Below are 14,842 nucleotides of genomic sequence, written 5' to 3' on the forward strand. Positions count from 1 at the left end.
CACTTAATTTCAACATAAAACCTAGAGTAACAGTTAAGAAAATCAATAAAGCTGCTGAGGAAACTGGGACTTGAAGAATTTTTCACAAAACCAATTATTTCCCAAATAAACTTTATTTTGAAAAGAATACCACAACAGAGTTGTATAAATTTAAATATGACACATCTTAGCAGTATTACTGAGTCAAATTATATACAAGTGAAGTCACAGTTCATGTCTGATTATTCTTACGAATGAAAAGGTGCAAAGATGCAGCTAAACTAAAAAGGCAGGTAACATAAAAACAACCATAACCTATTTATATATTGTCATTTCATACTGGTGTCTACCTATTTAGGTGGGAATTGATCCAAATTCACACAAGATAAAGAAATATGCTACCTGAATAACCAAAATTCTTTTTACTTTACTTGCTCTACCACAGATAGCATTATCAGTAATGTTTATACAAAGTAGCACCCTATGACAAGCTACTTTCTTTCCCCCAATAATACAGACAAAAGCTTTCTGTATTGTGGCTTATAACACCTTCAGGTTGAGGAAAACAGCAGTGACAACTTAAGACTTTTCTAAATATAGGTGATTTCATCAGACAAAGGTGTTATTTATGTTCTTCTCAAGAACTTTATGTCTTAGTGGCGAAAATGTCAATATACAATTGGTGAAAGTAGTCTATATATGATGTAGTAATTGTTCATAAGTATTAAAAAAAAAAACAAAAACCTAGAGGTAAACAGGAATGAAAGGACTAAGACACACACCTGGACCCTCTCACCCTTAGGTTTTTGAGGCAATTCAGTGTTCACCCCAAGATTATTCAATGAAACCAGAGCCATTTCTGGATCATGGGAATTCAAAAGCGCCATAAACAGCCAGTTAACTATCTTCAAAGGATAAGGACCCAAAGACAAAAAACAGAGTTGACTGCTAGGAGAGCAAACTGAAGAGAGAATTAGGCCCAATGAATTCAAAGAAAAATTTTACTTTTTCAATAGTAGAGGGCAGTAGAAACATACTTAACTTGGGGACTGAAATCTGGTTCTATAAGTTAGTTGTTGACCTTGGGCACAAGTCTCTCTTAATGACAATTCCCTCATCTATAAAATAGGTACATTAAGATCTACCCTCTTTTTTCCATAGGCTTCAGACTAATGAGAATCAGACAATGATGCACTTGAGATCACTTTGTAAACTTATAAAGGATTCTTCTTAGCAAATGGAGATTTGGGCACTTTTTTAAAGTGTTAAGGAAAAATTCCAATTTAAGATAAAATTATAAAATCATCAACTTTTTGATCCAGGATAGACCTGTATTCAATAGTAGCTGCTGTAGGTCTGCCTCACTTTTTTGATGAGGCAGAAACAGGAAAATTTTTATTGTATTACTAATTTCTCTTATAAGACAATGTTACTGTAGTATAATACATTAGTTATAGACTTTATTAATTAAAGAACCAGGAAGGGTGATCTTCCAGCCTTAAAAAGTAAACACTGACTCAATACAACTCTTTACCTCCTCTACAATACTTTGACACATTTTATTATGAAGAAATAAACACATAAATAATTTGTTCTATTAATCACAATAGGTCATTCATCACTAGGAACCCAACCTTATGTAGCTTAAATCCCAGGCAGAATATTTCAATGTAAACATATTTATAAATTATTAACTTTACTCATTTCAGCTTTGCACATCTCCTCAGTAAAGCAGTAACTCTTAAACGTAGAGCTCAACAACCATTTTCCCTTTTTCCTCAAGCAGAGACTCAAAGGCAGTTACAGACACACTGTTTCATTACAACATGAAAATAATAAGCCTTGGGCTATTGCAAAAGGCTTTTCAAATATCAGCATCTAACTTGGAGAAAATAGAGGGAAGAAGAAACAGAGGGTGCTGATTTGTGCTATAACCTGGTCTTATGTTGGGCATGCACCCAGTGGCAATATTTTAAAATCACAAGTAAGCAAGTAAAACATAAAGCTTCATATGTAAAAGTGGAAAATGGTCCAGAAGTCTTCTATTCAAAGACAAATCAATTTTTTCTTCCTAATAACCTACCAGAAAGAAATGGGTACTTAGAAGCCCTAAGGGGTTCTTCTAATAATATTCAGAAAAATATATAAAAATAAAAACCAAAGCATGAACAGAACATAGTTAACAAATAAGACTTTCTTTCAAGATGGTTACCCTCTCTTTTAAGGATGGATGCTATATAAAATGGGCAGACGTGTGTCTATAATTCATCATGTTTATATGTAAATTCTCTGGCAGATATAAATCCATCTTTGTCTTCATCTTCTTTATCAAAAATATCCTCCACCAAAACATCATGATGACTTTCATTCACCACTGCACCATGCTTTTCAAACTCCTTCTTTAAATACACTTTAACCTACAAAATAATGGGTCACATTAATAATTATAATTCTTAGGACACCCACATCGAGCCAATCAATATCACAGACTGGACGGGCAGTGCATTTAGTTATATATAACAACTACTAAACAACTACCTTATGATATATTTCTAATGATAGTAAGAGAATTATAAGGAATTTTTCCCCTTAAAAGCTGTTGCTATAGTGCTACAGTAGAGACACAAAATATTGCTCAGAGGCAAATATATGGCTTATATCATGGGAAAAACACACAGTGAAAGCATATTATGTGTTAATCCGAGTCTAAATAAAACCAAGCATTTGAAAGACTGCTATCTTTCAATCCACCGAATTATCCAGATCTTGTTTCTAAGAAGGGTCAGAATTCCAGATATTTCTCTTAAAATCAGATTAAATGATGGCCTTTTTAAATTTTAAGTAGGCGTCTGGGAATAGTACCTGCTGTGGACTGGCTGTAATCACGCCACATGACCTTCCGATCTCAGAAATTAAAGCAAAATCCAGCCTGATGAGTATTTAGACTAAAAGTTTCCATTTTTATACAGATATTTAAATATATAAACAAAATATTGCCCCCAATTACCTACTAGATTCACCATAATGCAATTCAACCTATATTTTCATTTTGAATCATATCCCTATTATTCCTCTGTTAGATCAGCACTTTCAAATCTTCTCTCCTCCCCCTACCACCAACATGCAAACATATAGTGTATATTTATTTTTAAGATTAAGGGGATTTAATGCAGTTGTTAAGAAGGGGTGGGGGGCAGTAATAATGAAACTCTATGGACTAATGTAGAACATGTCTCCGGGGTATATTGTGTGAATAAAGTGAGATGTCAAACAGTATGTATAGTATGCTACTTCTTGTGTAAGCAAGGGGGAAATAAGAATATATATTCATGCTTGCTAGTATTTGCATAAAGAAACACTGGAAGGGTTTGTTAGAAACTAGTAAAACTGGATATGAAGGGGGAGGTCACATGGTAGAAGAGGATGTGGGTGGGAAAATGACTTCTTAATAAATCTTTTTATATGGAATTGATTTTTTTGAACCATGTGAATGTTTTTTCTTCAAGATTTTTTTAATGAAAGGGAATTCAAATTTATCTTGGATAGAAAAAAGTCCATGACTGATAACACTCTGAGGTGTTATGAATTTAGTAGCTGTGGATCATGACCCTGCAGTTTATAACAACATGTCTTTAGACTTAATCATTGGGACTTCCCTGGTGGCGCACTGGATAAGAATCCGCCTGCCAACGCAGGGGACACGGGTTCGATCCCCGGTCTGGGAAGATCCCACATGCTGCGGAGCAACTAAGCCCCATACGCCACCACTACTGAGTGTGCGCTCTAGAGCTCACGAGCCACAACTACTGAAGCCCACGTGCCTAGAGCCCATGCTCCACAACAAGAGAAGCCACTGCAATGAGAAGCCCGCGCACCGCTACGAAGAGTAGCCCCCCTCGCTGCAACTAGAGAAAGCCCGCGTGCAGCAACAAAGACCCAACACAGCCAAAAATAAATAAATAAATTTATATATTAAAAAAAAGACAATCATTTCCTAGCCATTAGAATGAAATTGATGAAAGCATAAAAAGGGACTTGATTTCTGACCAGCCAAGCCAGAATGGAGAATACGGGTAGACAAAAAACATAGGGCTAGATATCTACCTCCACTTCTTTCCCCACAGAAGCCAGACTAAGACAGGTATGTGTAGCAATGGCTGCAAACACCTAAATAAATTATAAAGAGAAGTCTTCTTCCTTTCTCCTTACTCAGCACCAGGACCCTGTGCGGGCTAGGAAAGGTCTCCTACTGTGGAAAATCCAGACTGGGGTCTCCTAACCTGAGCAAAACTGAGCATGTGATCTGCTTGCTGATGCTAACTGCTAGAAAATCACTATGCAACTCATTTAACAACCAGTCTAAAGTTTTAAACAGAAACTGCCCACGTGAGATATTTTGCAGGACATCTACGTTTCTTATATCGTAGCTCCAAAACGGGAATTGTCTTGGCAAAACAGATCTTCAAAAACTCAGGGCGAGAGCAAGATACACTGAACCCTAAGCATTAAGGAGAAAAAAAGCAAAAAATGAAAAGTCTCAATATATTTCTCTCCAAAACAATGATTTCCTATGAAAAAAAGTCAATTTTCAAAGCATCAGTGTTTAAGAAAACTTATAAATAACATTTTACACAAATAAAAATAAATTTTATTTTAAAATATATTTCTTAAAAAGTAAGCTAAAAGAAAGGGAGGGAGGGAGGGAGGAAGGGAGGAAAAAAGGAAGTGGGGGAGAGAGAAGGGAAGAGAGAAAGGAAGAAAGGAAGAAAGAAAAAGGAAAGATCACCTCATCTTTAGAGAGTTTCCAGTCATCATTAAGATCCATTTCTTGGAATGATTCATGGGATCTTGGTCCATTTCGAATCTCTAGGAGATCGATGTTGAATATCAGTGTACTCTCTGGGGGAATTTTACCTGACATGAAGAGAGAGAGGGGTTAAGTTTTATTAAATAGATCCCAAAGTTTTGATGGTAGAAAATTTGTGGTACTGAACAAAATACTGTTTTAATTGAATTAAATAAAGAGCCTTTCTAAGATTGTCCCATGTATAGAAATTACTTATAGTTTATTCAAACAAAATAAAGAAGGAACAATCCAAACTATTAGATCAAAAACAATGTGTTTTTGGCTTTGCAATTAAAAATTGTTTTACACACACACAGATATGCCTCATGGTCTGAGTATTAAATTTCAAATATAATTAAGAGGTTACATATTATATGTCAAGAATGACTTAATGGGCTTTAGATAATTCAGAGTTAAATATAGTACAAATGATTTACTAACTTTTGGGTCAAAAAGTCCTGGCCTAGAAATACATATAGTACTGCCATTTCCACCACTGGGAGGCAGTATATAACTGAATGAGCTCTGGTTTCACACTGGGATTGAGGCTCACATCTGCCCCTCTTTAAAGCCTCAGTTTTCTCATCTGGAAGCAAATTTAACACATGTTGAGGAAGTTCCATGGGAGGGGAGACATTAAAGCAAATTTCTGAGAAGGGAGATAAAAATCTTTTAAAGTGAAAAGAGCTTGGTTAAAGCCCCAGGGACCTTAAAAAAAACCAAACCAAAACCAAAACAAACAAAAAACTTCTGGGACACATGGACAATTTTTTTTCAACGTGTTTCTTTATAACTATATTTAACATACAGGTCCGGGTAAACATTACAAATATTTCTCAGTGCCCCACCCCCTCATCCCATTAAAGAGCATCTGTAAGCACCAAAAGAACAAAACTTACACTGTGTGCCGAAGCTTACCATTCCAGATCTAGACAGAGAAGGGCATGCACTAGAGGTCATCGATAAAACTGGTATCTTTCCAAAAGGAGGCATGCAAACATGGTACTAAAAAACTACAAAATTAGTGTTTTAATACGTATTAGCAGAATTAGTTTCATGGTATTCTGTTTGAAGGAAATGACTCAAATTCAGATCTCTACTTGTTATAAAATAAAATCAAGTCAAATAGTGTATGGAGAAAGAGAAATGGACTAATACTATATACATAAATATTAAAGGTGAGACAAAGATACAGGAAAAGTGAAAGAAATGTTTAAACATCAGAGAAACATTTTCTAGATACTTGACTTCTCTAAAAGGATCATTATTAAAATAAGAATTGAATTTTGTTAGTAAATCCTATTCTATGCATAAGATTTACATAGCAAGATCCATTTAGAATATGTGATACTTCACATATGACACCTATTTTCTTCTCAGTACACTGGGGCTAGGAAATCATAATCCCCACCTTGTAAATGGTTAAGCTTGGACTTCAGGATGCTGTGAAGTCTGTATTTCTACTACGTCAGAGTGGTTTTCTGTCTAGTTCTGATGACTTCTTAAAATTTTTTTTCTTCCTCATTATATAATATGTGCCCATTGTAGAGAATGTGGAAGAGACAGAACCAGAAATAAAAATAACTCCCAGAACCACTGTCCATTATTAACATTCTTATTTATTTCCTTGTGATTCACTTTGTATGTGTATATATTTTTTCCTAATACTTACTATCATAATATATATATCTTCATTTTCTACCTTTATAAATATAACATTATATCAGACATATTTTAGATGTAATTTTTAAAATCTTTAAAATGCCATTTTAAAATAACTGGGCCATATTTTATTTATATACACCCTTTTCATTATACACTTAAGTTGGTTCCAATCTTTTTGCTATTAGAAATAACAAGTGATGGACATCCCTGTTTATGAACCTTTCTCCCAATACCAGACTATTCCCTTAGGTAAGATTCTAATAAAGGAATTACAGGATACATGCATGTAAACATCTTCAGGCTTCTTGTAAGTAGCCCTTTGGAAAACTGCATGGGTTCCCACCTAAACAACAGGTGTTATTGGCTGCCCTAGAACATCTAGCACAAAGGCTCCCTGGACCAACTAGCCCACTTGCTTCTGCTTTATTAAACTCATTTCATGTCACTCCATTATTTATTTAAATAAATTATCAAAAACTTTATAAAACAACTTTAAAACAAAGATGAAAATTAACTCCCATAAGAGCTCTGTCGTGGGAGACTTCATTTGTGAGTCACACACAGCCCACATCTAAAACTGCATTTATTGCCTTAATAATCTATATTTCAAATGTTTGACTCATCAAAACAATTATGTTGAGTAGTCTTTCTTTTTGCATTGTGAAAACAAATTGTAAGTTTCAACTGGGGAGGATAAAAAAGTCTTAGAGGTGGATAGTGGTGACGCTGGCACAACAATGTGAATGTACTTAATGCCACTGAACTGTACACTTAAAAATGGTTAAAATGGTAAACATCATGTTATGGAAATAATACCACCATTAGAAAAAAAAACACCAGGGACTTCCCTGGTGGTTTAGTGGTTAAGACTCTGTGCTTCCACTGCAGAGGGCATGGGTTCGATCCCTGGTTGGGGAACTAAGATCCCACATGTCAGGTGGTGCGGCCAAAAACAAACAAACAAAACCCACCATATTGGTGAGCAATATTAATAATAGAGTTGAGATTACATAACGTTTTTCCTTATTGGCTCAGTTGACCATTTACATATTATGGCCTTAATTGGCCATTTCAAATGCTAATCAAGACAATTATATTTTCCTAAGATATACAAGTCCTCTATTTACTTCTAGAAAAAAATACATAGTAGTTACTAACTTCTATCCCTAATCCAGAGAAGAATTCTAATGCTGTAGTAAAAATGTAGAATTGTTATTACCTTTTCCTTCTTTTCCATAGCCCAAGGCAGGAGGAATGATGAGCTTTCTCTTCTCTCCTACACACATTCCCTTCAAGCCCTGGTCCCAACCTTTGAGAGCCTCCAGGATGCCCAGGGTAAACCAAATAGGCTGACCATTGTTATGTTTGTAACTACAGTAGAAAGAAAACACATTAGAACTCCTTAGTAACTTTATCATTATTTTTTTATTGCTGTGGTATAACATTTCCACCCATGACTGATTAATTTTATTAGTTTGGAAATTAATGAAAATAGCACACATGCACATGTCAAACTCTATAGTAATTCATTTCACTTCCTACCTTTCTTGATGCAAATTTCACATAGCTGAATTTGCTAGAGCTGGCAGAGGGAATAATAATAAAAACAACTCTTAGCATTTACTGTTTATAGGTATTATCCTAAATGCTTTGCTTCTTTTAAGTTTAACAATGATAATATAAGTACCATTATTACCCCATTGTACAGAGGAGGGTGCCAGTATCTGACCCAACTCCAAAGTGCAAAGTCTTAATCACAAAGTGATGCTGTCCCAGGAAGACCACTAGGATGCAGAAAAGGGATAAAATAATGGGAAATGGATGAGTTTGGGAAGGAGAATGAGAAGCTAAGAATTTACTGCCAGCGCTCACGGGTCCATGCCCACTTGCACAGTGGAGTCAGGAGCTCAGTGTCTTATATCCTGCCTACAACCTTTCCTGATGTATAGCCTGCTGATGGCTCTGATAGGTGCAAGAGGCTGCTCTTCAACCCTGAATCCCCACTCAGACCCTGGCCTAGTTCTCTCCCAGGAGTTTATTGTGGGGCTATGCAAGGAAGTCTGGAGGAGTGGCCCCTCAAGGACTGGGGAAGAAGGAAATGGTCAAGATATCCTGGCTCATGAGTTGGAGAGAGGCCAGCCTAAGAAAACCAACCTGCTGAGCTACTGGAGGGGCTTGTGGGCTGAGTAGTAGCTAAGCCCCAGTTAGCTCCCTCTTAGTGCAATAAGGAAAGTGTCCTATTCAAGGATATCTTGTAGTTGAGAAACGAAGTCACTCTACTAGGCTTCACAGGTACCATGGTTACTAAATCTAGGTAAAGGCCATCACTTCTTTTCCTTAATTTCCCCCACCATCAAAGTAGCAAAATGGCAACCATAGAAAATAGGGGAAGGCTAGAAAAGAATAAAGAAAGAAGAAAGAATCTACCACCCAGCACTGCCTACAGTTTTGCAACATTTCTTGTCATGGTAAAGGACTTAGGCTATTTACCACATAGGCTACGGGTCTCGAAATAATGAACATGCTTTATAAACTGATCATTTGATGGTACTTCTTTATAATACTGAGAGTTAGCAGGTTTTGGCCATTTACATGGAGGCTGCATGACAATATTCCCCTCTTCAGGTACTAGAACTTTAGTAGCAAAGTGCTAAATGTCAAGCGGTTACCACCAGGGTCCACACAGGCTTTTGGTTCTGAGACCTGAAAGAAAGCAGGCTGGGTCTAAAAAAGATCAGACTAAAAATAAAAAATGTAATTGGAAGTTTCAAATGCAAATCCTAATATTGTTTACTGTCCACTGTGGCACCGGCCTTGTTGATAAAAAAGATAGGGCTGCTGAGAATTCTATGGCATGCCCTCATCTTGGAACTTTTTGCAAAGGCTAACAGAGTTCAGAGAAGAGTGCCACTGACTTCAGAACCTCATGAGAGACCAGATCGGAATGCCCAGTAAAGGCAGTTTATCAGAAAACGAGGTCTAGGAAGGGCCACGAAGCTTCACTGCTTTAGGTCACGCCATTCCCCCTACCTGGGATGTCCTCCCGTCCTCATTCTCCACGGAGAAACCTCCACCCATCTTTCAAGGCGCATCTCAATTATGATCTCTGGGAAGTCGTTCCCTTTCCCCATCTCTCAGAGCATGATTATGTCCAGAGTTCATTATGCTTTGTGAGCACTTTGAACATTCTGTACTTTATTTTTATTTATTTATTTATTTATTTTGGCTGTGTTGGGTCTTCATTTCTGTGCGAGGGCTTTCTCTAGTTGTGGCAAGTGGGGGCCACTCTTCATCGCGGTGCGCGGGCCTCTCACTGTCGCAGCCTCTCTTGTTGCGGAGCACAGGCTCCAGACGCGCAGGCTCAGTAGTTGTGGCTCACGGGCCTAGTTGCTCCGCGGCATGTGGGATCTTCCCAGACCAGGGCTCGAACCCGTGTCCCCTGCACTGGCAGGCAGATTCTCAACCACTGCGCCACCAGGGAAGCCCGAACATTCTGTACTTTACATCATGAGTTGTCTTCCTCCCCCCCGTAGACAGTGTTCTTCTAGAGGAGAAGAACCCACTCTTAGTCATCTTTGCATCCTTAGGGCCTGACTCATTAAGGATTTGATTGATGAATAGATGAATGAATGGATGAGGATGGAGAGAAGCCAGATTTTAAAAATCTCCCTAGTATCAAACAAAGGGCCTAACATAAAGAAATGTTCAGTAAATACTTTTGGAATGGAATTGGAGAATCAATGCCTAATTGGAAATCATTACACTTGTAAAAGTTTTCCATGTTGCAATTTCTTTCTTTATAAAACAGAAATAGTGATAGTGTAACCACCTGAAAATCCTTCACTGTAGGTATTGAATTAATCTTCCATAACCACACCCACACCCATCAATGAAGTCTTTGAATTTCTAGAAAGAAACAAATAATGAAACAAATCGTGGTCCTGTGCCTTGACCAAAGTGTCATCTATCAGAACAAAAGTTAGGTCAATGGACTAGCATTAACATAACCTACAACAAGCAAATAAATGATTGTATATTCTGCTCATGAAGTTGCTATGAAAAGTTTAAGTAAATTTCACCTACACCAAAATAAAAATGGAATTGAGTTATTTTCCCTCAGGGATAAAGTTTGAGAAATGAGAATTCCTTTAAGGCTTTTCTACTTATTGCCTAATTATACACCTAGATATTTCTACAGCATTTCAGAAATTCTAGTTCTAATTTTTATAATTAAAAAAATTACTGCTTTATCCTGACCACATGTTTCCAATAAGACCTTCAAAGGCCTTGTTATATAAGATTGGCTTTAAACAATTTCCTTTCCCCAAACTAAGAAATTAGATATTTCAGTTTTTTTCAATAGAGATAAAGCTGGTACACGCCACTGTTCCTGCCCAAGAGCTGGCATATGTGGGTGGGTTCTTTACTATTTTACCTGCAGGGTATAATTACTCACGTGGAGTGAAATAAGGAGCCGTCCTTTTCTAAGTAGCCTTCATAGTGGACCAACATCAAATCCCCTCCTTTGGTCTTGCGATGGCAGATGAACGGCTTCTGGAGCACTTCAATCTTCACTTCTGGTTCAGGGATCAGAGCCCCACTCAAAGAAGTGACTAAAAGCGTCAGGACCGCGTTCCACAAGAAAAGCCTCATGTTGCCAGGGCGGGAAACAAGTTGCTACAAAAACACAAAAAGGGCCCCCCGACCTCATAGAGTTAAGGATGTAGTTGAAGACTTAAAGACAACAGCCTCTGGCAAGTTCATGACTCCCCCTTCCTAGCAGACGTGGCACATTCACCACCGACAACTTTCCCACGCACTGCGAACTCACCTCTAAAGAGTTAAACCCAAACCCGGCCCTTGACTGGCTCTTACAACACGGCCCCCTGGAAAGCGCGAGCTCCCGTTGGCTTGCGGTGCTGTCCCTCAGGAGCCTCTCAAGCCAATGACTCTACAACAGTGTAATTTACCACCCGGCCGAGCAGGGCGGTAAGCCCAGAGGCGAACCACCCGTTGAGGTCCTGGAGCCCGGAGGATTACAGAATTCCACAACCTCGGACTTTGAGAGAGGGGTGGAACGCGGAGCTAACCGGAAACTTCGACAGATTCACAGCTGTAAAGAACCCGGCCAGGGTGTGAAGTCCAGGTCTCAGGAAAGACTCGTTTACCCTCACCGTTGGTGAGAGGCCGCCCAATACTAACCGCTTATTATTTAACTTAGGATATGAACGATAAAGACTTTAACAGTGGTTTAGGTTTCACAAAGTGCCTTCTTCGTGAACCTCTCTACACTGCCGGTAAGGCAGATTCTTTTATCCCATTAAAAGATAAATATATTTTGGCTAGGAGAGGTTAAGCGTCCTGCTTAAGGTTGTTCAGCCCCAAAAGCTACTGAGCTCCGCCATCAAACCATCTTCTGATTCATTCTACAACGCCGCACAACATTATGGCTGCTAATAATTTTAGAGGACCTTAGTGTAGAGGGTCAATAATAGCTTCTATCAAGGATAAGGACGTGCAGACCTCCGCTTTCAAGAAGTAGTAATCACAGTTACGAGTTACACAGGCTCATCTGTCTTTAAAATTTTTAATTTTACATTTTTCGCGTAATTTCAAAAGCAATACGTGTTCATTGTAGTCGATTTGGAAGAAACTGGAAAGCACTCGAGTTTCCAGTTAAAATAAAGGAGCCGAATTAAATTTGAATTTCAGATAAACAAAGAATTAATTGTTCTGTGTTTTTATTTGCTAAATCTGGTAACCTTACACTAAAGAAAAAGAAAGAAAGAAAAAAGATCTCCTGTAACGCCACCATCCAGAAATAATCATCTTAACATTTTGGTGCATGGTTTTGTGACATATGCCTAAAACAATTAGGGTCCTATTGTATACTGTGTTTCGTAACCTGCTTTTACCACTGAATCTATAGTTAACATTTTCCCTAGTCAAATATCCTTAGCACAGTCCTTTCTCACACTTTCATATGCATAGGAATCCCCCGAGAGATCTTGTTAAAATGCAAAGTTCGATTTGGGAGTTTCCGGGCTTGTGGCGAGATCCTACAATTCCAAGAAGCTCCTAGGTGATGTCAGTGCTGCCGTCCGCGGACCACACTTCCTGTAGCGAGGTTTTACAGTTTAGACAACATCTGTTTACGCTCGCTGGCCAAACACAGTATTCTATCGTGAAATTCCTATCATCTCCGTACGCCTTATTGTTGGGTACCTCAATAGCCTTGAAGTGCATAGGATTAATTAGCCTTGAAATAAGAATTGAATCCTGAAGACTAGGATCCAGGGGGCACCCTAAGGGGCCACGGTGGCTCCCAAACATCTGGAGATGGAACCCATCTACCGCACCATTGAGTCAGGACTGTGTTCCACCATTGTCCCAGAGGCCTCCCTCCTCCCGTTTCACCCTCCCTTTAGTCCCAAGCCTGCCTCCCAGGACTCATTTTCCCCGCGGGCCTCTCTCACTACATCAGCCATGGCGCCGGCGCCTCTAAACCCCGGGGTGGATTTTGGGAACATGCGCGCAAGCGGTGCACTGGGCATGCGCGAGCGGGCCCCGAGCTCCGTGGGTCGAGGACTCAGGTAGCGCGCCGTGGCGCCGCCAGCAACCAGCTCCTTCACTCGGGACACTTGGGTGGCTTCAGCCGCCCCTCGGACCCACCCAGTGCCTTTACCTCCTTGAGGACAGCGCGCCGGGGCCGCCGCGCCGGGCTACCGGCCGGCTGCGTCCTCACGTGCGGAGGCCGCCACAGTGACCCCGCCCCCGGGCCCGGGATGTGAGGCCCGCGGGGTGTCCCCGCACCGGGCCTAGGCGCCGGGAGTGGCCGGCTCGGCAGCGCCGGGCGATGGCTCTGCTGCCGGTGCTCCTCGCCTCCTGGGGCCTGAGGCAGTGAGGGGGCCGGCGGGCGAGGGCAAGGTGGCCGCGGGCGCCATGGAGGGGGTGCTGTACAAGTGGACCAACTATCTGAGCGGTGAGTGGGAGGCGTGCCCGGGTTCTGGTCCTTTGTCTGAGCCGCGGGAGGGTGGTGTCGGGACGCGCCTTCTGGGGGTCGGGGTTACGGTCCCTCCTGAGACCAGAGAGGCCTGCGCGGACCGGGAATGTTTCCCCACAGCAGTTCTATGTCTCCCGTGCTGTACAGACACAGCCCCCTGTAGGGGCTGGTGAGGGCCGTAGCTTTCCTCACTTCGAGGAAAGCTAAGAAATCCTGAGATGTGGGGTGACTTGAAAGGCACGATGCCCTCGGTGGCAGCGGGAGGGAGGCGCTGATTCCTGCAGTGGGGTCCTCTGGGAGTCTCGAATTCTGGCGAAGGAGCTGGTCTCGGAAGGTTTCAAATAAATGCCAGCAGTAACCTGGAATCCCAGAGGTGAAAGGTCCTTTTTCAAACAAAGTCCCCAGAGCAAGCACTTTCCCTTTGTCACCTGCAGAGTCATCCGAGTGCAGACCAAGGTATCAGAGTTCCGTCTCAGTTCCAAAGTATGCACAAGGTTTTTGGTTTTCTCACTGAGCATTTCTTTTTGTTTTACAGACTCAGAAATTACCGTAAAATAGAATGCAAGCATTAGCAACTCTTTTCTTGCCCTGCTGAGCAGAATGGCTTAAAAATAGTACCTCACCCCTTTCCAGTTTGTGGAAGTACTTCATATTTTGAGAAGGTCAGCTATTTTTCAGCTGCGAATATGATTCAGGACGAGCATTTTCATAAATGAGTATATAAATAAAAGCCTTATGTGTTCTGGAAACTGTGCTAGGCACTTTTTTGAAATTAAACTTTTTATTATGGAAAATGAGGTGGGCACTTAACATTTTAATAGCAATGTATTTGAAATGAGAAATATTCCCAGTATCTCTTAGAGTGGCGGAGATGTATTTTCCCATCCTAGGGGACCATAGGACAGTTTTTTTTAAGGTTGTAGTGTGATTCTCTGGAGGTGTTTTAAGGACATTTGTGTCTGGGAGGAGCAGTTGGCATAGTGACTGATGAGGTTATAGAGCACAGCTAAAAGTGCACCTGGTGGGTATACCCAGAACCTCTTCCCTGTGCATAGTGTGGTTACAAATGAGTTCTGTTTGTTTTTCTTGTGATCATTAGTAGAAACTGAGTGAGGAGGGGTGTTTTAGAAGACTTGCCCTTTGCTTCAAGGACCTTCATTTGATGTCAAGAGATTGTATTAGATGTGGATACCTCATGGCTGGGCTCCGGTGAATGTCAGAGGCTAACGTTCTCCTAACCTAAAGGGAGGGTGCTTGATCAAGTAATTTGCTTTTGAGGTATGTCTAAGCCATAAGATGAATAATCTTATGCCCTTGAGTGAAATTTAGTCGCTGGTCTTGGTCCTTCC

The 14,842-nt window shown here is 40.2% G+C and overlaps 2 protein-coding genes across 12 annotated transcripts in view; one reads left to right on the plus strand and one right to left on the minus strand.

Moving 5' to 3' along the window:
• The window catches only part of PLEKHA8 (pleckstrin homology domain containing A8), a 96,962-nt gene that overhangs the window by 10,883 nt on the left and 71,237 nt on the right, over positions 1–14,842 (plus strand). For 3 of the 10 annotated variants that reach the window (XR_014246324.1, XR_014246325.1, XM_082397970.1), the window contains exon 1: positions 13,019–13,472. The exons of 2 other annotated variants lie outside the window; for them this stretch is intronic. Coding sequence is in view for 4 of the 8 variants with exons in the window: in XM_082397971.1 (XP_082254097.1) it covers positions 13,433–13,472 (40 nt within the window). In the remaining 4 variants the exon portion in view is untranslated. Of the gene's footprint in view, positions 1–12,989; positions 13,473–14,592; positions 14,772–14,842 lie in introns of those variants that run through there. 5 more of the 10 variants (XM_082397965.1, XM_082397966.1, XM_082397972.1 and 2 more) reach the window with 3 other exon arrangements.
• On the minus strand, positions 95–12,888 carry FKBP14 (FKBP prolyl isomerase 14). 2 transcript variants are annotated; one of them, XR_014246331.1, is made up of 5 exons: positions 10,947–12,888; positions 7,710–7,861; positions 4,766–4,893; positions 4,366–4,477; positions 2,292–2,396 (listed from the first exon to the last, which is right to left on the minus strand). XR_014246331.1 is itself a non-coding variant. In XM_082398042.1 (4 exons), the coding sequence occupies exons 1-4, from the start codon at positions 11,141–11,143 to the stop codon at positions 2,238–2,240; spliced, it is 636 nt and encodes a 211-aa protein (XP_082254168.1). In that variant the 5' UTR covers positions 11,144–12,883; the 3' UTR covers positions 95–2,237. The 2 variants fall into 2 exon arrangements, 1 of the variants encoding a protein (XP_082254168.1); XM_082398042.1 differs by lacking the exon at positions 4,366–4,477 and having other exon boundaries at positions 95–2,396; positions 10,947–12,883.

Source organism: Balaenoptera borealis (assembly GCF_965194805.1).
Source record: "Balaenoptera borealis genome assembly, chromosome: 7".
Taxonomy (NCBI): domain Eukaryota; kingdom Metazoa; phylum Chordata; class Mammalia; order Artiodactyla; family Balaenopteridae; genus Balaenoptera; species Balaenoptera borealis.